A 24,035-nucleotide genomic window follows, 5' to 3' on the forward strand; every position below is an offset into this window, starting at 1 on the left:
AAGACGCGCGGCACGGCAAATCCTTTCTAATTTAAACTCGAAAACCTTATTTCGATGCAAAACTGCGACTGGCACTTCGACTTGTAGGAAACTGGCTCGCATATACCATACCGCCGAAAATATAATCGTTCCCGAGAACTTAACGATTTAGTATATATAACCGAGCGTGATTCAACAACGGTGAGGATTACACAATCTTATTATTATACGCGTTAAAATTCTTATACTTTATCAACGCAACTGTCGCGTTGTCATGCACTTTTAATTCATAATCTTTAATCCATAATCCATAAATAAAAAGTATGTTTAATATATTTACTTTTTTGTTTAATATTAAATTATAAAAAATTATATCATATGACATTTATCTTGCAACTATAATTATAATTATTCTAACAAGAAAAATTATCAAAATTAAGATTTCACGAACAATTTATTTTTTAGCAGTCAAAAATGTAATTCAGTAACTTGATCTGAAATTTTACATGTTGACGCATAGTTTCGGCATATATATATGTGTTATTGCAATTAATTTATTTATCAATAACTCAACGTTGTGTACATATATATGTATAAATCAATGTACATACAATAGAATCGGGCTTCTTCACAAGCATGTCCGATCGAAGCATTTCCTGTACTACTTAAGCGACGGTATATCGCGTGCCGACTGCGAACGTCCATTTACTACTTACCGAAGGCGTACCGCGCGTCCGACCATATACATTGTGCCCCTCCACTATTTAATCACGACAAATCCATTAGGAAGTACCGTGTACTTTCATTGGATTGTCCATTGACTGGCTATCGGCCGCAATGATGACGGATTCATCATGCTAGATCATTCACGATATACGGGTACTTATATTAGCGGTATTTCCGTATTAATACGATTATCTGTTGATCCGCGGTGAATTGCTGAATGCTGATTGAAAGATTATGTCTCGCACCCATATTATCGACGAATCGCACATGTTCACATATTGTCAAGGGGATCATTATATCCTGTACACGATGCACCTAATTCTCTCTTACAGAGTATGCTGGCCAATGTGTCCCCTCCCCTCTTACAATATACAATAATTCAGAAGATAACAATTAGCTTATAAACTTCACTTATATTAGACAGAAAAAATTCTGCTACAATTTTTCACGGCTTCTTGATTTTTAACGCCTGCACATATTATCTACTGTTAAATCTACCGTGCAATCATTTGTTAATAAAAAGAAAACACGATACAATGGCACGTATACGACTGACGTATTAAATTATATTTTAAATATTTCAAATTCGCATTACTAATAAAATTCGTAATTTTTGACAGGTGTCTAAATTCGTTTATCGACCATCCTAACAAATAATGTCGAACGTTTCCAGATCTACTTTCACACATGTGACACGCGAGAGCTTTAATATCTGAGTTGAATTTCTTCCAGACTATCACGAAGAAAGTTTGTTTTAAACGTTACTCCGGGGAGTCATTCGCTGCCGCCGCGGCGCCGTACGGAACGCACGGTTGCCCGAGGTGATAAGAAATAAAAATTATCATCATATGTGGATACCGCCGTGAAATGGCCTGTCACACGAGCACTTCGTCTTTGCATTATTATTTCTTTTACTACGCTGGGGGCCGCTTTTATCGTTGACCTTTCCATAACACTTTGTTTCTTGTATACGACGCGATTTCCGCGCCGCAACCGCCGTTTTTCCATATACAGACGCGCGCGTCGTTTCTTCAGTTTATCGACATTTCGTCGCCGAAACAATGCTTGCGAGATCGTTTCAACAATATTAGATCGTAAAGTGTTTACTTTCGCTAATAAATCCTTTTTCACATACAAAAAAAAAGCACAAACTTATACTTTTTATTTAGAAATAATAATATACATATATTAAATAATTGTACTTACTATACAAAAAATTTGTTTAACACAATAGATAAATATAATATTAATATATACAATTTATTTACTTTTATTTGATTACTTCTTTGCAATGTTAATATTGTCTAACGTAACATTTTATGTAATATATCACCTTCAATTTAAATAAGTATCTTTATTCCTTAATACTATAACCTTTCGTCGTTGGTATTGCTATCGCGATCACGTTTTATTGAAAAAAAGAAAACGGTAACTTTCCAATAAAAATAAATATAAATCTTATAAAAGGCGGGAGGAAAATAGGAAAACGTGTTACACTGAAATCGACACGCGCATGGACAGCATTTAAATGTCCGAGTCGTACCGAGGCGCGGCGCGCCTTAGTGCTTTTCTCGCCTTTAGAAACTTAGTTCATAAACTGCAACGCGATTAACTGGCGCCATCAACGTGACCAGGGCATTCTGCCTCGAAGGCGTCGCGAGAAAATCCGAGAAACAACGGCGATGTCCCGGCTATAATGCGAGCTCAACGTATTTCCCCGACGCCCAACTTTCGCCAGGACGAACGGCCGACGTCCGGAGGCGGACTGCGTTTCTCTACAACTTGGTAATTGGCTTAGAACGAGCCTTCAACTCGCGAAATTTCTCTCGTGGAACCGTGGAAACACATATAATGCGCTCGTACAAATGCGAAGTATAATATTGTGGTCGCTTAACAGCGGACAAAGATTGCGCGAATCGTAAGTGGATGTCAAACAAATTCTTGTGGCATTTTTTCTTCACATATCAGAAATTGAGCTTAACATTAAATTGTGTTAAGTAGATATTCTGGTTCAAACCAGAATATCCCCTTAATATGATAACTTTGATAACTTTCCAATTATTCCTATATAAACAACGATAATATAACATAATTGTACAAAATATGCGTGGCAATAAGCAAACTTAAAATTGAGCTAAAGATTGTCTGTAAATATTTTTCTTCTGCAAAAATCCGTAATTCACTGTTCATTTTGCTCTCTTTCTTACGTCTATTAAGTAAAAAAAGAAGTCAATATTGATCTTCCATCGAGGAAGACGGTGTCACGATGTTCCTCCGCGCTTGAGAGATCGATTCGAAATGTACTTTCGCCTGGAGATTCTTCATGTAAAATTTCTGCAGGAGCGATGAATCATAGAAACTCTCGATATCGGCGATCCCGTGATGAATTGCCGCCTCGGTTTTCGTCAATAACAGAGAATTCCAGGGTGCCCATTCGTGCTCGCGTCGAAAGCGAGTCAGTCTCAGCTCGTCGAGGTCGTCGCACTCGGAGATGCCTGACCTACCGTGCCAGACTTTATTCACCAGGCGACAGATGACCTTAGCTCCGACCACGAAGGCCAGACTGCCGTAGCAACCCATCCTGGCTTCGAAACGTCTGACTTCCCACAATATCCTCTCGTAGGGCTCGTACACGATGCGAGGGCTTTTCCGGGTTCGCATGGACGTGCAATAGACGCAAGAAGAGGAGCGCAATCGTCGTTCGCGGGGAAACTTTTCCAAAGATAAGAGCCTGCCGCAGGTCCTACAGAGACGCGTGATGCTGGTGTCCGACCAGTCGAACAGATGCGCGTCTTCCTCAATATCGCCTGAGACGGATAGAAATTAATAATTTATATTTAAAGAAAAAGAACAAATTTGTCCGCCAGTGATTATAAACCAAGATATTTTATTTATTCGACTATATATATATATATATATATATATATATATATAGCGACTAATATATCGAATAAATAAAATATCTTAATATTTAAAGACTAACTTTAGAATTTTTAAAAATAGTTTTGCATACGTAAATTTTTCAACTTCAAGTTTTTACCCATTGTTTTAATGAATTGTTTAAGGAAACTATTGCATCACCATCATAAACGAAGCGAAAGATTGAAAGACCTTGCAGAGTGTTGCGCGCCAACCTGAGGAAGCTCAACTTCAGTCGATTTCTGAGCCAGTTGAGTCTGCTCGTGTCCACGCGACACATTAAAAGATCCAGCTCTTGGTCGATCAAGTAAACGAGCTCGTGTGACTGGCTGCACGTGTGCATATCGGCGATGTATTTCAGGTCGTGCAACAAGTCGATCCGTTCCGGGATGGACAAGTTCTCGTTCGACAGCGAGGCGTAGACATTCTTGTGCTGGCGAGCTCGCTGAATGCGCAGGGTGTCGACCAGGATCGGTCGACCTCGACTGTCCTGCCAGGTGATCGGTCTGGATAACTCGTCCAGGAATCGATGTCGCTTCTGTTCTCTATACTTGAGACGGACAGCGGTCTTCATGGAGTCTATGGCGCGCAACAGCTCGACCTCCTTCGACAGGATCAGGCCGCAGGTGGCGACCCTCGATGACCCGAAAAACGTGAGACTCGCTCGCTCGGTCTCGAGGATTCGCCAACGGTCCAGAAGATTGTAGAGCGACTCGAAGTCGGAGCTCGTACGCGGCGGGCAACGATTCAGTATCGCGAAATCCGTGCCGCTGTAGACGGACAACGCCTGAGAACGTCCTGCGTGCTCGGTCACGTTCGCTTCATCACGTTGAGCAACATCAATCACTTCGAGAGCGTTTGCTCTAGCCGCCACTCTAGCTCGATAAGCCCTGCGAACCGATCCGAATTGATAATTGCTTTGAATTTATTGATCGTAGCGTAATTTTCTAATATATAAGGTGTATTTTCACGAATTAAATTATAAGCAAAGAGGTTGATAAAAATTAAAATTCTTTTTCTTTAATTTTACATCACTTTTATATTGTTCCGACAAAAGTTAGGAATAGTTACAGAAATACTAAAAGTTGTATGTTTTTATAATTTGGGCGTTCACTCTTTAATTTGTCAAAAAAAAAATTAGCATATATGCATTATAGATATCTTATTCGTAGTAAAATCCGCGTTTACCTGTAACATTTCTGTATTTTAACGACGCTGTCAAGAATTCTACTATTTTTCTGACGGGATGACGATTTGACTTCTTCGACTGACGCCGGCAATTTCCCGAAGGAAGAATTTCCAGGCGCGATAATTTTGTCACGTATATCGGGCAAAAATTGCATCGCCTCCACCTGCACCGCCTGGTCGTGAACGACATCGGTGACCGTGTCCACGACCGCGACGGTCTGCGTGATCCTGCCCCTCGTCCCGCCGCCGGCGCCGCTGCGTGTCTGCGTGCAGGCATTATGATAGATCAAGCCGGTAACGGTATTCCTCCATCCGCCGAGAAACGGCTTTGTCCTTGAGCCATAATCTTGTATTCTCGCAACGACCGCCATGGAGCATCAGCGTCTCATCCCGCCAGGGATCTAACCGCCTATGTCTTACAAGAAAAAGGTTTCGATCAAGAAAGTCGGAAAACAAAGGCATAACATCGCATAATAATGGATAGATTACGTTTCTTCCCTCGCCGCTTTCCCGCCCCTTCCTCTAGATCGAAAATGTAAAGTGAAGAAATATTGGATATCAGGTATGAAAGCTCTGACGCATTTAGAGGAACGTTACTATTGTAATTTCCGATTATGGTGTGTAATGTGAAAATAATACAGTCTTCGTAGAAAACCACGCTTTAATTTCTCGATAACAATTCTCAGCTTTCAAATTATAATTTTACAGCAAGTACAATATTATTTCGGCATAAATTACGGCGAAACATATGAAAGCGAAAAATTCCAATGTTTCATAAAATTATAAAACTAGAGACAATGTTATAAAAACAGGTTGATACATATGTAAAGTATACGTTTTAGAAGTCATATTAATATAAAAACTGAATATTATAATATTTAACGCATTTACAATGTAATATATAAATTTGCGAGCAGTTTCCTTGTTTTTATTAATTTCCATTTTTAATTTCTTAGATTTGAGCACAATAAAATAATAAAAATTAGGTTTTTGTTCGCAAAAGAATAAAGAAAAATTACTTCAAATAGATTTATTCAATTTCTTCGGAGATTATATCTGATTATTGTTGAGCGCTTTATAGTCTCGATAAATTAGTTTCTTATTTTTTGCAAAACATCAATGCAAAAGAAATGATATTTACAAGATAGGAAAATTGAGTTATATGCGTTGAAAATAATATATATTCATCAGCAATTTTTGTAATACCAGTTACTTTTTTTCTGAGAGACATTGCGAATAAAATCCAATCCTAGAGTCCATATTTTCAAACTTGACACACTACTTATCTAAGAGAACAAATAATTCAGTTTATGATTTGTTTGTAAAAAGATTGAACTTCTTTTTGCAATAGCCAATTCAATTCTATCGTCCATGAAGGAAAATACGATATACCTTGCGTCAGCTATTTTACACGATACGGTTTACTTTCTTCTTTTAGGTTGGTTGAAACTGCTCGCGATCCTTTATCTTCAGCATTGTAATGCGATGGTGGCCCATCCCGTGGGGAACTCAAACTTCTACGTTCATAGACGAGTAAAAACTCACCAGGTCCAGGTCAAGAAGGTGGAAGGATAACTGCTGTAGCGACCTGCCGCTGGGATAATGGTAATACCCGACAGTAAAGGAAATTACTATTCTCTCCGTTTAAGCTTTAAGGGATCTGACAGCGCCAGGGAAACTGCGCCAGCTAACACTTTGCACTTTTGCGTGAGCTTTGTCGCAAAGGATGCATAGGTATTGCAGTTGGCCCTCGAGCGAGGGTCAACAGGATAAGTATAGATCGGAATATGAATAATTTTTCTAATATAGTCGAATAACTTCATTTTAATCATATTTTAAATATAATTAGAATCATGAAAATAATCTTGAGATTATAATATGTGAGATTTTTTATTGGAATGTGTTTCCTATAAGAAATTAAGTAGTATCATATTTTCTATTTCAATATCGCGTAGCCAGAAATTATAACAAATATAATAATATTACATATTTAAATAGGGTTTTTTTTTATTAGAAAGGATATTTAACAATTAAGGGACATGAAAAAACTTGATTTTACGATATATTGTTCCAAATTCCGTTCCTTTCTTAAAATATTTACCTAAATTTACAGTATCCTGATTGTCAAGAATCGTTTCCGTTCATACTGTCTGATATCGAATTCTACTTTGCGACGATAAAGTCACGTCGTTCTTGAAGAGCGTACCTCTCTCTGAAATATTTGTTTTATATATTTATACGATATGCCATACACACGCGAGAGAAATATTTTCCGCAAAACTGTATATAAGTAAGATGAAATAATATATATTTCACGATTAAAGAGAATATCGAAAACTGCCTGTCGGGGCCTCGCGTATCGCATTCTTATTATTTAACGCGACAGTAAATCTTTTTCGAATCCAGTATCTTCGCTTCGAGCCATTATTTCATAAACACATGAATTTATAGATCTTTGGTTTCGCGGACCGTTGGCTCCTCAGACCTCAGACATTCAGATTTATAGATCTCTTATCTCGCGGATTCCGCACGTAGAGCATCCCAGATCTTTGACCCCAAAATCTTTCTCTCTCGTTCGAACATTTGAATCCACATATTCTTTTTATAGTGCAGTGTTACAACTGAGTCTAACTTATTTAGTACACTGAGCTTTTATTTAACAGTAAATTATCCTCGACGCGAAGTAACACACGAAGGTCTCAGAGAGCGTAAGGATCTATTTTAGATGCTTTTCCCTCTTTCACCGCGGCAAAACAAGAAAACACTTTTAGAAAACCCTCGGTGAAACGGCTGAGTAGTCAAAGAGAACGAAAGGCTTGAACCCCGAGGAAGAGTGACTTTTGTCGAACAATGCTCTCGGCGAGTAGCACGCGCAACGACAATTTGCGGGCAATAATTATGAAAGAATGTTTATTCCGGTCCGAGGGGAATGAGAAAGAATGGAAAGGGTAGGGTCGACACTCATGTGCAATGCGCGCGCCGCCGGCAAGCTCTCGCGTGGCGGGAATCACACCTGGGTACACTTTCTCAGCCATGTGTGTCGTGACGCGAGACGCGAGACGCATTTTTCTATATACATATATATTATAAATTAACGCGGAGATGCCAGAACAGAAGGACGCGCGAGGTGGTGTTGCTAAGAGATGGCACGGCGCAAGCACGGCAAAACTTTTCCGGAGATCGTTACCCGCGCGGAGCGGAGGAGAGGGCACGTATAATATTTATGCAAAGCAAAGGATATCGGGGTGGGAGAGGGAGGGGCGGGAGGGGGCGGGGAGACGGAGGAGAATTTTAAGTTAGATATAAACAGACGCGAAAGTTTGCCGTCGTTGCGACACCTTTCTCCCATCCTCGTCGGCGGAAGTTATGCGCTAGGCTTCCTCGCAGCGCAACGTAATTCGCCCGGTAAACTCCGCGACAAATATGGGTGAAACGAGAGAGATTAATGATCGCGATAAACGAAGGAGTTAGACCATTGTCGGGCGAGTGACATAAATTGCTCAGGTATCGTAGAAATATTCGGAGTTCTTGTAATCTCAGGATTTGTTTGCTTCTTTTTTTTTACTACGAGCGTTGTAATCTTTTTTTTCCCAAAGGTAGAATATATTAAAGGAGTAGATTGTGTGCGGATAGCTTCGATAATCGGCTGGCTATAGTGGCCACATAGTGGCCACTAATGGACTATCTCTTGCTCGACATATTTTTTTGGATGGGCAAAACGTAAAAGCTTACAAATGGCTTTATATAACTTACTTTGATCCATTTTGGTTTCACCTACAATATCCACCTATAATATTTAAAAAAAAATCAAGAGTAAAGTATTTTATATCCAGTATTATAAACATTTAACTTCAGCTTGCGATAAATCTTCTATACGCTCTGAGAATGCTGTAGCAACATGGGGATGCTATAAACATTTAACTTCAGCTTGCGATAAATCTTCTATACGCTCTGAGAATGCTGTAGCCAACATGGGGATGCTATAGGTACGTACGCATTACGCGTATAAACGTGACTCTAGAATTTCCATTTGTAAGCCGGCTCTATAACATTTCGGAATATACAGCGCTTTAAAGGGAACGAAAGAAAAGGTCAGGTGAGGTACGAAGGATTTTTTATGGAAAGCTGAATTTTATGAAGTACCGCGCCTTCCAGTGTACCCACATTGATAATCGATCGAACCGAAAATGGTTTCATATTACGAGAAGGCTAATGCTTCTTTAATAATCTGACCAGCCATTTCCTTTTACATCGGGACTCCTCTACGAAGATAGAGAGAAATAAAAATAAAATGACGATTGGAAATCGTTTTACATCAGCATTACGCAACGCGTAAATAACATATCTGCAACTGGCATAGCTTTATTGTTATCGCAATATAATGAAAGAAGGAAATAAATAAACGATTCGATCTCGATTGCGCCTCTCGTGAATGATTTCGTGGTAAGAAATGAGTTTCGAGGCGAACATTGCAGAGCGTAGACCGCGAGCGAAGTAATTAACGCAAGCATAACAAATGCGAAGAAAAAAAAAGCGCTTGTTTTTGCGTTTTTGTAAGAGCGCGCCTTTAATTGGACGCTCGAGAAGAGAATGAGAGCGTCAATGATGGAGATCCGATTATTACGGACAATCGTTACATTCGTCGGATTTAATTGCCGCACGGCGGTACAATTACTTGCGGGCACATAAATATTGATGCATTATATTTTCGTCGATACCCGCCGCAAGCGTTCATTATTACAAAACGGTTGTGCCCGCCTGTTATGAATTTATTAACAAAACTCTCAAAATAAATACCTCGGGAATTTACGAAAGAAAATTTATCGAGAGACTTACCGAGGGCAACGCGAGGCACTTTGTCACGCACCGCACAATATCGAGGGGCACTTCATAATTTAAGCACAAAATCTTAAAATACTTACTTTTCGTCTAACGGCTTTATAATTTTAATGCGGTTTTCGTGTGATTTATTAAAATTACATTATCGCGCGCCCCGTTATACGAGCCCGGAAAAGTGCTTTTATCGCGAAGTGATTGCATTTCGCGAAAGATTGAACGATTTAGTCGGATTAAACTGAGTTGGTGGGCAAAGTAGTGCACGCATCGTCGATCAAATTTTGACACTCGCGCGATCCTAGAGGGATAAGTAGATCGCGCGTCGAAGAGTAGCTTTTAATGCGTCCTATACGATAGGTATACTATACTCCCATGTGCGATCCGAGACCTCCGCAGCGCGGCATGGGGCATGGCACCTGGAAGCTCAAAGCCTTAAATCCAACGTTGCCAGTGGCAACGTGTGCTTGGTCGATCGGTCTCAAAAGCCTTCTCTTGTCCATTATTTTTCGATTCTGTGTTCCCCGGGTTCAAAAGCCTCCCGCGCGCGACGGATATATGAATTCAGGACTGGTGTGCGGCGGGCATAATGCGCCCCGGGGCAGAGAATTTTCGACGGCATTCATACATCTCAGTGCTTTTCAGCGCACTGTGCAAGATGCATATATAACGCATTCGAGAGCCAAACATGCACCTTGAAACCTCAAGTGTATATCAAATCTAATACACGTAACGTTTTCGCGATATATATGGTGCGTTCCGGCGTTTTTCTCAATATTAAGTTAAACATTGTTAAACTAAAACTTTCATGTAGATTTGGACAAACCTATATTTCAGAATTTCGATAATTATTGTTTTTTCGCTGTTTTGCTTCCTCATAGAGGAAGCTTTGTTTTCGTAAATTCGTATATGAACCTTTGATTGCGTATAAAGTTGGCTCTAATCAACCAAATTTTAAAAAATTATATATAAAATAGGGGTAGAAGAAACCAAAGAAAAGATTGTTTTTTGAGTTTTTATAATGTCAATATGTTCAGAGTGCGTTCTAAAACGTCGAAATATTGCATTAAAAAAAATGTCGGTATGTGTGTATGTGTGTATGTATGTATGTATGTATGTATGTATGTATGTATGTATGTTTGTGCCAAATTTACAGAAATTTCTATAACTCCATGAACTGATCAACCAAATCTTAATGAATTATATATGAAATAGGGGTAGAAAAGACTGAAGAATATAATAGAATTAATAAAAATTGTTAATAATAAAGGGGTTACCGATTTCTGTTGAAAAAAAGTTTGCCAAAATTTTTTAATTTTATTATATTCTTCAGTCTTTTTTTTTTTTCTATTTTTTTTTAATTTCCATCCTAACAAATCGCATTGAACGTAAATAATTGGTTCGAATTATTCGCCCTCGGGACCAATTAAAGGTAGCGCAGCTAACCGATATATTTGCAAGTATATATAAGCCAGATTGTATTACGGCGATAAAGTGATACGATAGCGACTGGTGCCAGCGCTGGAACAGCGAACAATTTATATCCCGTTACGCAATAACTTTTATAGTGCAAAAACCGCCGCTATCGTTCGTCGGTGTAACTTTCCTTATACGTAAAAGCTTTCACTATCGCCGCGCCGGTTGCATCCAGGAGCGCAATATCGCGCTCGATTCTCGGAGCAACGTTTTGCATATACGATATGGCCATAAAACATTTTCTGCTATTTCTCCGGAGACTTGAACAATAGGTATATTGGCAGCTCGGAAAAATTCATACACTTCTTAATAGTAAACAGATATACCTACGTACGGTAGACGCGCATAAATATAAAATGTACACAGACATATTTGCCAGAGCAATGTATATCGTGAAGATCTATTAATTCTATTAATTTTATCAAGATCTTGTTCCTTCAAATAATTAATATAAATAAATATATTTAAAAAATATACATATAATATATATATATATATATATATATATATATATATATATAGATGTAATAATATAAATATCAGCATGATGCCACTTATAACACGCAATGAACGCAAATTAAAATTAAATCTTAATAACATTAAAAAAGCACTCTCTGGTACAAATAAATTATAATAATCCTCGACATTGTTCATCTTTTATAATTTCGTTGGACCCAAAATTTTTCTACAATCTTGTGCTTCTTGTTACTGATAATATATTTCTTCTTATTCTGATTCATGATCTAAATCTAATATAAATCATCCACAATAAATTTGTAAATAGTAATTGGAAATATTTTTAATAACGAGTGTATCATTATTACATGAGATTAGTAAATAATATCAAGACACAAAAGTGCTGTTATCAGTTATTTAGATATATTTTAAAATATTAAGTATCTCCAATCAATCTCCAAATTTACCGTAGTATACTGTAAAAACATATCACAATTTTTAACGGCTTTTGTTTCAATTGCTTCCCATTTTGCTTTTTCTCTCTTTACAAATTTATGTGTAGATGTGTAGAAACCACACATTTTATTCAGACAATATTTGAACGAACAAAATACAGCAAAATTCAAAAAATGAAATTTTTATATAACAAAAGTTTATTAAATCTCTGACTAATCGCTATACCAATATATAATTCGTAATAGCATCGATTCGATGCTACATTAAAGTTGAACCGATTGAAAAATATGTTACGAAGGGATTTAATCGTTTATTAAAAGTGTATTTATAGTCGCTTATTCAATCGTTTATTTAAAAGTTTAAAATATTCACGGAATTTAGCGTGATACAATTCCTTCTCTTAATTTGTATTTTTTAAATGGCTCGTAATTCTCCACGGTTACCGGTGGTTTGTACTTTATTCCATTTTGAATCTTTGAGAAGCGACAAGATTCGCGGAAATATTTTTCGAAAATAATCATCTGTCTAAAAGTATATTCAAAAAGTCAGAAATTGTTATACTATTTTGATAAAAACGCGTAAATAGTGACAGAAGCGTTCAAGTACACGTACTTGAAATAATTCTTTGCAATCTGATGTCTCAAATCAATCTGGCTTATCAAATGCTCCGAATATATCGTAGCGAGATCGTCAATGTAATAATGCACGTCGGCTTCGTCCTCCGTGAGAAGAATGCAATTCCAAGGCGCCCATTCGACGTCTTTCCGATATCTGACCATTCTCAGAATAAACAGATCTCGAGTCTTACTGACTGCCGATTGACCTTGCCAAATGTGATTAACCAAGTGATAAATATCTTGCTCTTGCATCATAAATGCCAAAGCGGAAACGCTGCCCCGACGTTCCTCCTCAGCTCGCACGCAATTTAATATAAACATATAAGGTTCGTAATCCACATGCGCAATATTACGCCGGCTTAGAGAATTGCAGCCTTAAGAAAACATGTATCTAATTAGTTTTAAAAGTTTATTAGTTTTATATTTAGATATAAGAAATCAAAATTCAAAAATTAAAATCTTATCGGTAAATTTTAAGGTGAGGAGTTTTATTTACATAAATATATCTAATACTATGCTCGATACTCACTTTTGCAAATTGATAGTTTCTTCATTCTAGTATGTATTAAAAATCTACGGATGGGGAGAAGCTTTAAACAATTCCGGCAAAGTTTAGTTTCTGTTTCTAAAGGTTCGCGCAATTCGTTGTCCTTAGAATCCCTAGTGACACATTCGCAGCCGCAAATTCCATACATTCTTACAAAATTCAAGTAAGCATCTATAATAAGGATACATTTACTATGTTATTATACTAAACGCAAGCACACGTTGCAAGATAAAATAAAAGATTCTGAGAAACTCTAAATATATAACTTAATTTTTTAATTAAACTTTGTGTTAAATGAAATTTATAAAAATATTAACACTCCCCTTCTTACGTCTTTTAAATTATATTTATCGTTAATGAAATGTAGAAATATGTTAGCATTGTCGAGCGTGGCCTATTTGACAACGCATTGGTCTATTGAGCCAAAGGTCCCGGGTTCGATTCCCGGTAGAGCTAGAAAAATTATATTCGCTCGTTCTCCTCTCGGAAGGCAATGGCAAGCCACCGACAGTATGTCTTGCCAAGAGAACTTCTAAAAAAAAAAAAAAAAAAAAAGAAGCATTTGGCCAGTGAATTTTGAAACATTGCTGGATGAATTGATTGCAACACTGTCTGCAATTCATCCAGTAGTGTTTCAGAATTCACTTGCTAAATGTTTTGTTTGTTTGTTTGTTTTTTTTTTTTTTTTTTTTTTTTTTCATTTTTTAATTTTTTTTTTACCATACCATACAAATTATTATTAAGATTATTAATATCTCAGCAAACACAGTAATCACCGAGTGCGTAATTTGATAGCAAATTGTCGCCAAGATGGCAACAAATTCCGAATTTGTTGCCATCTTGGCGACAATTTGCTATCAAATTACGCACTCGGTGATTACTGTGTTTGCTGGGATATTGTCGATAACTAACAAGTGCTATCAGTTGTTAGTAAAAATAGTTCACTGATAGCATCAATTATCTTTACAATTTTCGTTGTTTTATCATCCGTTATTATTAATAATATATAATATTACATTATTTAATATTATTAATATTAATAAACTTACGCGTTATCCTTTCGTTTAAATAATCGAGCGATAAACCCTCAATCTTTCGATTCAACAACGCGATTTCTTGATCCAGCAAAGACAACAAATCAAGTGCCTCGACACAACTGTGCATCTCAACCGCCTTTCTCACTGTTATCAATAATTTCATCCGTTCCTCCGAACTAACATCGCGATTGTTCAATGCGTTATAAGTTTTTCTGAATTCCCGAGCCTTTTGAATTTTTATAGTGACCATCTCCACGAGTTTTCCCTTGTAACCGTTCCATCTTATCGGCTTGCAATTCACTGTTAAAAACCTGAGAGCCCTTTGTTTCCGATATGATCTCTTGATCGCTTGTTTATGTTTATCGATGTGATTGAGCATCTCTACCGTTTTCTCTAAAATCCTATAACTCTCGGCGCCCTGACCTGCCTTGAACAGCCGCGACTTTATATCCTTTAAACGATCAATCCTCCATCTTTCGACCAGATTATAAAGAATCTCAAAGTCCGCTCTCGATCGCGGATATATTTGGCGAAGAATATTCTGTTTATGCCGCAACCTGTACGAAAAAGGATATAATACGCGAGTTTATGACACGAATATAAGATGTGGAATAAGACTACCCGAGCATCCTCAAAAGTGCTGTAAACAAAATATATTCTACGAGAAAGAATGTGAAAAAAATTACTCTGATTATGTTCTTAAAACTGCAAAGAGTTTTTCTTATATATCTTCCTGTCTCCAACACTTTCTAAATATATTCGACATATATTTGAAAGAGTATTTCAGTTTTATTTCTTACATCAAACAGATATTTTTTTAGTAAAAATATATTCAATGTCAAATGAACTTTTGCTTTAACAAAATTTTTATTTAAGATTTTGTCGCACATTTTTAAAGATGATTCAAAATAAATATAAAAATACATTTGTTTTTTTTTTTAATTAAACATTTAAAAAAAAGATAATAAAAAATGCGGAGAATCTAAGACACTCCAGATAAACTTCACTAGTGAATAAAGACGTTACTCATCGCGGCGTATTAGTAATTATCTTGATTATTAATTATTTTTTAAAATCAGACAATTATTCTTTATTATTATAAATACAGAACGGAGAGTATAAACTATCGTGTTTAAAAGTTTCAATAAACGTTTTCTCTTTCACATTGAATAGTTCAAGTCAACTGAATTACTTGTTTGCAATAGCTTTCTCTTCTTCGTATCTTTTACATTTATCAATCATGTCACGATAAGCTTGCGCGCATTCCTTGATGTATTTCCTCCATCTGTATGCTCGATAATTTCTCTGAATTACACGTGCATGCCGATCTAAATTAAGTCGTAAGTGCATGTCAACGTAGCTCTCATAAGACTTTACAGTCTTGTATTTATCCGCCTCGTTAGGTACATAATAGTCCTCTCTAAATTGATAACGCGAAATATTCAGTTAGTACGATTTATAAAAGTTTAAAGCCATTTTTTGACTTCAAAATATTAGGAATTCAATACATATAATTGAGTATATTTATTTTAATTCACTTATTTCTTGCAGAATTATATTGTATAGTTTAATTACAAATTAATAATGCGGCTAAGTTAATATACAAAATGTTTAATTAAAACAATAATAGAAAATTATAGTACAATAATTATAAAGATTACATAAAATGGAATTTTATTCTTGCGTCAATAAAGAAGGCCTTTGTTTTAATGAGTATTGAAATTTTCAATATTTTCTCTCTCCATCTCTCAGTAGGTAATCGACACAATAAATTGTAACTAATTACGTATTGTTACAAATAACATATTATAACAATATATTATATAAGAGAATAATTTTATTATTATTGCATATAGCAAGCTATCTCCATAATATGCAATTAGACGCGATGTTATATGCTTTGGAGTGACTGGACACACGTCATATAAATTTATTTAAATATTTAGTACCGCCACATCTGCGTCGCACGATGACGCAAGGATTGTGTTGCTCTGTCATTCGTTTGCACACATTGCACCGCCCTGCTATATGCATTCTTCACGGGTCCTCCCTTTGACAAAGGTCCGGTCTGCGAAGTTGCATTTACATATTCTACTCCGGTAATTTTATGTCGCCATCCACCCAGGTAAGGCTTGAGAATCCTTTGTTTTTCTATTCCAACCGACGAGATCATCGCAAAGAATTAGTGGTTACTTAAATCGTTTTTTCTTTTATTTATATCGATAACAAATTTTTTATAAACACGACGTTATAAACATCCTCTAACTTCCTTCTAGATAAACTTTTTTACATTACGATTCTAATCGCGTATATGTTATTTACTGGACTTCATACATGACATTTTCTATTTTGATATAGATTAAGTTAATATATAAGGAAATATATTAACATAATACATTAATATTACGTTAACATATAAGAAAATAAAAAATAAGTTGTACATTTTCTTTCTATAGCTTTTTATTACTTTTATTTAAAAAAAAAGCATTTAAATAAAATTTTATTAAATTATAACAGCAAAAATAAAAATTAACTTGATATTTTCTATATTAATTTATGAAGAATACGAAGAAAACAGTGGCACAAGAAAATATTCAGACTTGAATTCGAGACATATGGCACTTAATTTAAAAATAAAATTCCAAAAGGTAATAAATAATATATTATTAACTTTAGCTAACCATACTTATTTTCGAGTCCTTAATTCGCCACAGCCCGGTTCGTGAGATCGCTCGAATTCGTCGCACTGTTATTTTCATTCTAATTAATATTTTTAAGCTTATGCTGTAGAAATTGAAAATACAGCAGAATCGGAATACAGACTCCGAGTAAGATGTTTATGATAGTATCAGGTCAAGAAAATAATTTACATTTAAACTAAATTTATTATAAAGAAACTAGAAAATTATATGTTATTACGTAAAGACTAGAAAGCCGAAAAATATTCAGCGGTCCATTGGACCGGAGTGCGGCGAGCTAGTTAAAATGGTGTGCGAGAAAATTGTATCTATGTTTGAGATTTTTAACACTTCCTATATTGCAGAACGTATTTACAACTCACATCAATTTGTAATTCTTAAGACTCTAATATACTCATTTATAATATTCATCATAATTTTTTAGTTTAATGTACGATTTCCTACAAAACCAAAAAACTTATGTACAAATATTATTTCCTTCCAGGAACAAGGCTGCACAAAAATAGCATCAAATGCATTTAAGATTTAGGTACAATGAATTTTAAGATTTACAATGTGTTCAAACAATGGAAGGAAATGCATAGAACAAAGAGATCATTTAAAGATACCTAAAAGGAAAAGGATCGAATTAAAGACAGATACTTTTCCGCATTTTAGTGAAATAAATAACGTATCCTTTACATTGTGAGAAAAATTGATAAATATGTGATTTAAGTTATTTTAATGAGAGGAAAATGCCGATGACAAGAAAAATCGAAGACCGGTGGTTCCTTTGAGTCTTTTTTGTGTCCGTCAGCCAATAGCTTCAGCACCACGAAATTTGTCTTTGCTACTTTTAATAAATTGTTGATCTACAAAACAAAAACAACCGATTAAATAGTAAAAATAAATATTCTAAACTAGTTCTTTATTGTGCAATTATAAATTTATATTTTTATAAACTTACTTCGTTTTCTATTAAATTATTTGATGGATAAAGCAACAATGCACGTTCCAACATATTTCTAGCATGATGAAAATTTCGACAACCGGCAACATATTGTATTTCACTGGTAACTTTTTCCTACAAGAATAAAAGTTAAATTCAATTTATCTGTTTAAAACATTAAGAATAATGTTTTAAAGTGCAATTTCTATGTATTATGATTTAAAAGATATAAAACTGATTAAATATTATACTTACATTTCTTTTATGCATTTGAGCATTTGTCATGTCCAGAAATTCTTGATAATGAACGGGCGGTGGCGTTAACAAAGATGAAAACGGCAATAATCGATGCTCATATCTCACCCGCTCAGAATCGAACTGTATCTCTGGAAGCGGAATTTTTTCATCCATGCGAAAACCGACTAGAGCCTGAAAATGTTATAACTTCTTTATTATACACCGAAAACTGTATATCCTTTATTTGCAAATTTTTCTTTAAAATGTGTGTAACTTACTTTATAATATCCGCCACATATATTTTGCAAAGCCTGGTACATTAATATCTCCAAATTATACGGTCTAGGCGTCGATTTCTTCTTCTTATTCTTAGAGCTCTTTTTGCTTCTACCCTTATGAGTATCATTGTGTACGTCCTGCTCCGCTAAGAACGTATCAGCCCGTGTAATCGCAGATACGAGCCATCCGTATAGAAATTCATATAGATACCAAAAGATATAGTGGTACTCGTGCACCGAATACAACTCGAGCTCGAAACCACTTAATAGATACATGACCATCACACGCAGCGTGTGATATAAAATCCAGGTACCAAAACAGGCCAAGTGAGGCCTTGGTGTATCACTTTTTAAAGATAGAGTGTGTAAATAGCCATCAACTCTCTCCGCCTAAAATATAAAACATGTATTTCAAATTTTGAACTTATATCTATTTTGTTTAAAAATATGCTTTATTTAAAATGGAATTGCTAATGTTCTAATGTCGTAAAAAAAAACTCTTTTAGATAGAATGAATAAAAGGGCTGACAACGACAGATGTTATAAGAAAAAAACATGTAGAAAGTATAACTTAAAAAATTCCACAATTCTTACTTCATCTTGCAGCGTCGCAAAGTCTTCTAATAAATGTGCCAATTTATCTCTTTGTCTTGCCCTATTATGTCCACTAAGCTGCAACAGGTTTCCGAATAAGCCGACACAATGCGACAGAAAGCTGTCGACGTACTCCTTAGCCTGGTGATTCTGAAGCAACGTACTTTTTGGCAACAACACAGGTGGTGCGATGAAATTTCGCGCCGCGTCTCTCAGAACATCGGCGAAATTGTGAACACCGAATACGCGATTAGTGATAGGCAAGTAAACGATTTGTAGCATAGACCTGGACAATATGCACGGACTCTGACGCGAAAATTCCAAGAAAAAATCCTAAAAAGAAATTCGTTTAAGTTCGATATAAATTCAGCACTGATGAAGAAACATTAATTAATGGCTAATTACCAAGGCCGCGTGAAATCCGATATGACTTGTGATCTTGGTAACCATTTTGAATCTGTTTATCAATTCGCTTAAATATTCCAAGGCATCTATCCTTGGCTTAATTTTCGTGTATCGAGGGAACGTCGGTGGCAACAATCTTTGATTTACCATCGGATCAAATCCCATAATGTTTGGATGATTAGCTGCATGTATAATTGAAAATAACAAATTATACTTTCTTGCATAAATATTGCTCCTCATATAAGAGAAAGTCACGTAAGTATCAATTTTTCATAAAAAGGTAACCGATTCCAAGTTCATGAAAATTATGTATAGTGAAAAGGGAAATATATAATATTGCCAATGTATACTTACAAACTTCATCAGCTTTTTCTCCGCGAACTACCGTTGAAATCATAATATTAAGCATATCGGAACAATTTGACAACAATCTCTGGCAATCACTTAAATTCTGTTGCAACTGCTGCTTCCGGCCCATCAATGTTAACACTTGATAGAACATTTTGGTAAATCGGATCCTCGCATAAAGTGCACATCCATCGTTATACTACGAGAAAATATTATCAATAAAGTCACAGTCATAGATAAATATAACAAAATAATAATCATACGTAAAAAGATAGATGTGAAAGTAATAAAGTAAGTATTAAAATTAAAGAATAAGACATATGATCTTGAAATCTAAATCTAAACAAAAGAAAAACTAAAAGTTACAAAGAGATTTACCTCCTTCTCAGATTCGACATCGACGAGTTTTATCCGACTTTTCCGATGAAGTTCCTCTTCAACTTCCCGCAACATCGATATCGTCTTTTGTTCTGTAATATCTTGCTGTAATCTATAACCATAGGTAACGCTCTGAAAATCCTCCTCTTCAAATACCAAAGCTTTATTAATGCAGTCCTTAATTATCTCTATTATCTTATATACTGCATAACAGAAGGTCTTCAAAGGCTTATCTAGTATTTGCGCAGGCTGATGCAAATACAAGTTCGTGAATACGGTTTGCGCAAGACTATGTCCCTCCAACCAAGATACTATACACGCATATGTGGAGTCTATTATCCCTATAATTTCGGCGGGTGTAAAGTTGTCCAGTTTGATCGCGCCTGAATCGACCGCTTGGGTAAAAGTGCAAGGCTTGTTGTTCCCCCGATTGCACAACATGCCAGCATCCATTTTCGGATCCATCATCTCGATTGCAGACATGGCCTCAAATAACCCGAACAGCTCATCATGTAATAATTCTCCCAGTTCCAACTCTGAATGCAGAATGCAGAACAATATATTGACACACATCCCAAAAATAATAAATGTAAAATATTGTTACAATTAATATTAATTTTATTTTATTTTATTTTTATTTTTAGAGATTAAAACAAGTTCATAATTCGATCTTAAAAATTTCTTATTTAATATAACAATTCTATTCTGATATATATTCTATGATACAGTGGTGTGCAATTTTTTATGCTCGCGACCCCTTTCCTCAGAAATTTGACGCAACATTAATTTTTTTAACATTCATATAAATAAAAGTGATATATAAGGATAATTATAATTTAAGAAATTAGTCGTTTTAATTTATGTAAAATTTAATAATTTTTTTACATTCTAGTACACGTAGTTTTTATAAATGAAATAAAATTGTACATTAATACATATTAAGAGTAGAAAAAATTTTGCAATCACATTATAAATTCGATACACATTCCTCATAAACTTTACATGCAGGATGTATTTTCTACTTATTTGCTTAGGCTTATATTAATGCTATATTTATGTCAACATTTATGTCAAATAGATTTTGATAAGATTAAATCAGAAAATATAAACACAGAGAGAAAAGAGATTAACATAAAGCGAGGGAGCTTTTGTTTTGTAATATTTAGATATTATAATTTGCGATTAGATCTAACATATTTTTTAGAATTCACAAATTAAAGAAAAGCATATAAGGTATGCAAATATAATATTAAGATATTAGGGAGAAAAACACTAGGCAAAATGACATGATTTAGATTGACGATAAAGCAACGTTGATAAAAATCAAGACATTGTAACAATAATTCACAAAAAATTCAATGACTACGAAATACAAATATATATGTATGTACATATGTTACAATTGAAATACGTTTTCTTCTCAAATGTTTTTTTATTTTTTTTTCCTACACAGAAAAGATAAGAAAAGAAAAAAATAGTTAAAAATTAATATAATAACGAGATAGAATCATAATTTAAACGCTACGTTTATAATATAATAAATCATTAAACAAATCTGGAAAATACTTAAATTTAAAGAGAGTAGCCTATTTAAAGAAAATATCTGCTTTTTCTTTTCATTTAAACCTTCTTTTTACTTCTGCTAATTTGTTTCCTTTTTCTCTATCTTATTTCAAACATGAAAAGTATGTAAAAATACCGAAAATGAACAGAGAGGTTCGATTCTTGAAGTCATTCGCAAGAGAAATGTATGTGCAGATTCTGCCTCTTACAGAAAAGTTGCAAATTGGCTATATTGTTCGTACGGAATTTGCGTATACGTTTACCCTGCAAATGGGTTCTATCGCTGAACTGGCAGTGTGCTAGTTCAAGAACTGTACATACACTGGGTCAGTTTTCTACCGCTCAACTGGCTGCGCTAGTTCAGAGTTTGTCTCTTCTACTCCACATTGAAAGGAAACGGATAAGCTCTGAACTAGTGCCAGTTCAGCAACAGAAAACTGACCCATTGTGTACATACACTAGCCATAATTAAGGGTCTTTTACATAAGTTTCTCACACTTCAATGTATATGTACGTAAACTTCTCGGAACTAGCAGCCAGTGTAGCAATAGAAAACAGGTCCCCAACGTTCATAAGACAAGGCCGCAGGAAAACTCGCAGAGAAGAAGAGAGCGCGTGGGACAGGGTGAACGATAGTCGAGTTTAGGACAAGATAACGATCGGTTTGGCAGTCAAGTACCTGTGATCGCCTCGAAGAACTCTTGAGTGATGTCCACCCAGTTATGCGCGACCTGGTCGAATCTACAAGACAAAAGTAGGAAGACGCAGTTAAAAAATACCGCCGTACGGTGTGCGAGACACAGCGCGGTTAGGTTAAATCGTCATCGAGCGTCGCGACGCTGGCACGACGGACCGCCGCGTCCATCGTTCACCAGCGATCCGCGAACGTGGCTCTCCACCGCGATTCGTCCGCGTCGAAACTTACGATAAATCTTTATCCTCGTTCATATCAATTGAATTCTGATCCTCCACCGTAGTCGCCATTATTGTGGACGATTGACGATTTATATTTCTGTCACCTCGTCGTAGATGTCTGATTGTACTGGATTGTATGTACATACGGATTGTACCACTCCGTTCCGTTGCCACTTGCGCCGAAAGTGGCCGAAAGTCCCTGAGAAACGCTAGCCTATCTCATGCGAGAGCGAATCTAGCGATAATGGCCGTATCCAGCCGAACCGCCGAACCTCCGCTAGCTAAGCCGCTAGGTAGCAATTGAATGTGATTCGTTCTTTCCTTTGGATCCAACCAATCACACTTAATTGCTACCTAGCAGCTTAGCTAGCGGAGGTTCGGCAAAACGCAGCCAATTGAAGGATTCATCACACCGCGTTCGACGTTCCGACCGATAATGCTAGGTCTACAATGGACGCGTTCAGCAGACCAAGCCGCTGAGTAGCAGTCGAACGTGATTGGCTCTTACTTTTAGAACCAACAATCAACGTAGATTGTTGATAAGACGAACTCAACAGTATCTGCTGAACGCGGCCAATGCGAGTCGTAAAGTCGTGAGTCGTAAGAATTGACCAATCACAATCGAATTTGAGAAAAATAATCGACTGTGATTGGTCAATTCTGACGACTTACGACTTTACGACTCGCATTGTAGACCTAGCATCAATCCTCCATAACTAGAGACCTTATAATTAAGAGTCTGGCCATAAGTCCCCCTTGTCCAACTTTAATAAGGATAGATTTAAACCAAACTCCGATTAATGTGTACTTCTACCAATACAGATCAACTTTAATCTCAATTTAACTTTGCTTCTTATCTTTTTTTTAATTTTTTAAATTGAAAAAGGATAAAAAGTGAATTAAATCGGTAGAATTGGTAGAAAGAGCCACGCACGTTCGACTGCTACTGAGCGGCTTGATATGCTGAACGCGCCCAATGTTTATATAATAATAAATTAAATCATATTCAAATTATCGTTCACATGATACCTACTTATCTTTTTTGACATAATTAATATTACACACAACTGTCAAAATATGCTATGACAGCCGCTTACGAAGTTAGCGCGGCAACAGAATCAATCAGCATCGCGGAAAAGAGCCAACAAAGCACGTCGAGACTTTCGAGAAGACTTCGAGAGATGCGAGTATCAATTTAACATGCCTTTTTTTTTAGAGAAAAAAGGATTGAAGTTACATTTGTGTGTTTATCAGCGCTGCTGAATAATGTTTTTAGTTTTTGGAAAAATTGACGTTATATATAGTTGAAATCAAGGCATTTTCACTGTCGAAAGTTTAAAGGCGGTATACGTGATACATCCTTAAAGTTTATCTTTAGATTCTCCGTAGCCAATGAAACGAGTCGTTCAGCATCTAAAGATAAACTTAAGACAAACTTAAACTTAAATATAAGATT

The 24,035-nt window shown here is 35.8% G+C and overlaps 3 protein-coding genes across 3 annotated transcripts; all 3 read right to left on the bottom strand.

The window, feature by feature from the left end:
- Nucleotides 1–399: 399 nt before the first annotated feature.
- LOC143895571 (IQ motif and ubiquitin-like domain-containing protein) lies at nucleotides 400–5,563 on the bottom strand. Its single transcript, XM_077402804.1, has 3 exons — nucleotides 4,813–5,563; nucleotides 3,817–4,514; nucleotides 400–3,512 (listed from the first exon to the last, which is right to left on the bottom strand). The coding sequence occupies exons 1-3, from the start codon at nucleotides 5,181–5,183 to the stop codon at nucleotides 2,935–2,937; spliced, it is 1,647 nt and encodes a 548-aa protein (XP_077258930.1). The 5' UTR covers nucleotides 5,184–5,563; the 3' UTR covers nucleotides 400–2,934.
- A 6,472-nt stretch (nucleotides 5,564–12,035) lies between these two features.
- Nucleotides 12,036–16,788, bottom strand: LOC143895642 (IQ motif and ubiquitin-like domain-containing protein). The gene is made up of 5 exons (XM_077402949.1): nucleotides 16,180–16,788; nucleotides 15,427–15,677; nucleotides 14,243–14,791; nucleotides 13,180–13,388; nucleotides 12,036–13,024 (listed from the first exon to the last, which is right to left on the bottom strand). Exons 1-5 carry the CDS (start codon nucleotides 16,405–16,407, stop codon nucleotides 12,594–12,596), a joined length of 1,668 nt encoding a protein of 555 aa, XP_077259075.1. The 5' UTR covers nucleotides 16,408–16,788; the 3' UTR covers nucleotides 12,036–12,593.
- A 784-nt stretch (nucleotides 16,789–17,572) lies between these two features.
- Naa35 (N-alpha-acetyltransferase 35) lies at nucleotides 17,573–22,748 on the bottom strand. Its single transcript, XM_077402867.1, has 10 exons — nucleotides 22,590–22,748; nucleotides 22,344–22,405; nucleotides 20,102–20,637; nucleotides 19,730–19,922; nucleotides 19,376–19,557; nucleotides 18,971–19,303; nucleotides 18,377–18,766; nucleotides 18,117–18,290; nucleotides 17,880–17,996; nucleotides 17,573–17,784 (listed from the first exon to the last, which is right to left on the bottom strand). The coding sequence occupies exons 1-10, from the start codon at nucleotides 22,721–22,723 to the stop codon at nucleotides 17,644–17,646; spliced, it is 2,262 nt and encodes a 753-aa protein (XP_077258993.1). The 5' UTR covers nucleotides 22,724–22,748; the 3' UTR covers nucleotides 17,573–17,643.
- Between the last annotated feature and the right edge of the window lie 1,287 nt (nucleotides 22,749–24,035).

The sequence above is a fragment of the Temnothorax americanus genome, unplaced genomic scaffold, assembly GCF_048541705.1.
Source record: "Temnothorax americanus isolate GAGA-0224 unplaced genomic scaffold, ASM4854170v1 Scaffold16, whole genome shotgun sequence".
NCBI lineage: Eukaryota > Metazoa > Arthropoda > Insecta > Hymenoptera > Formicidae > Temnothorax > Temnothorax americanus.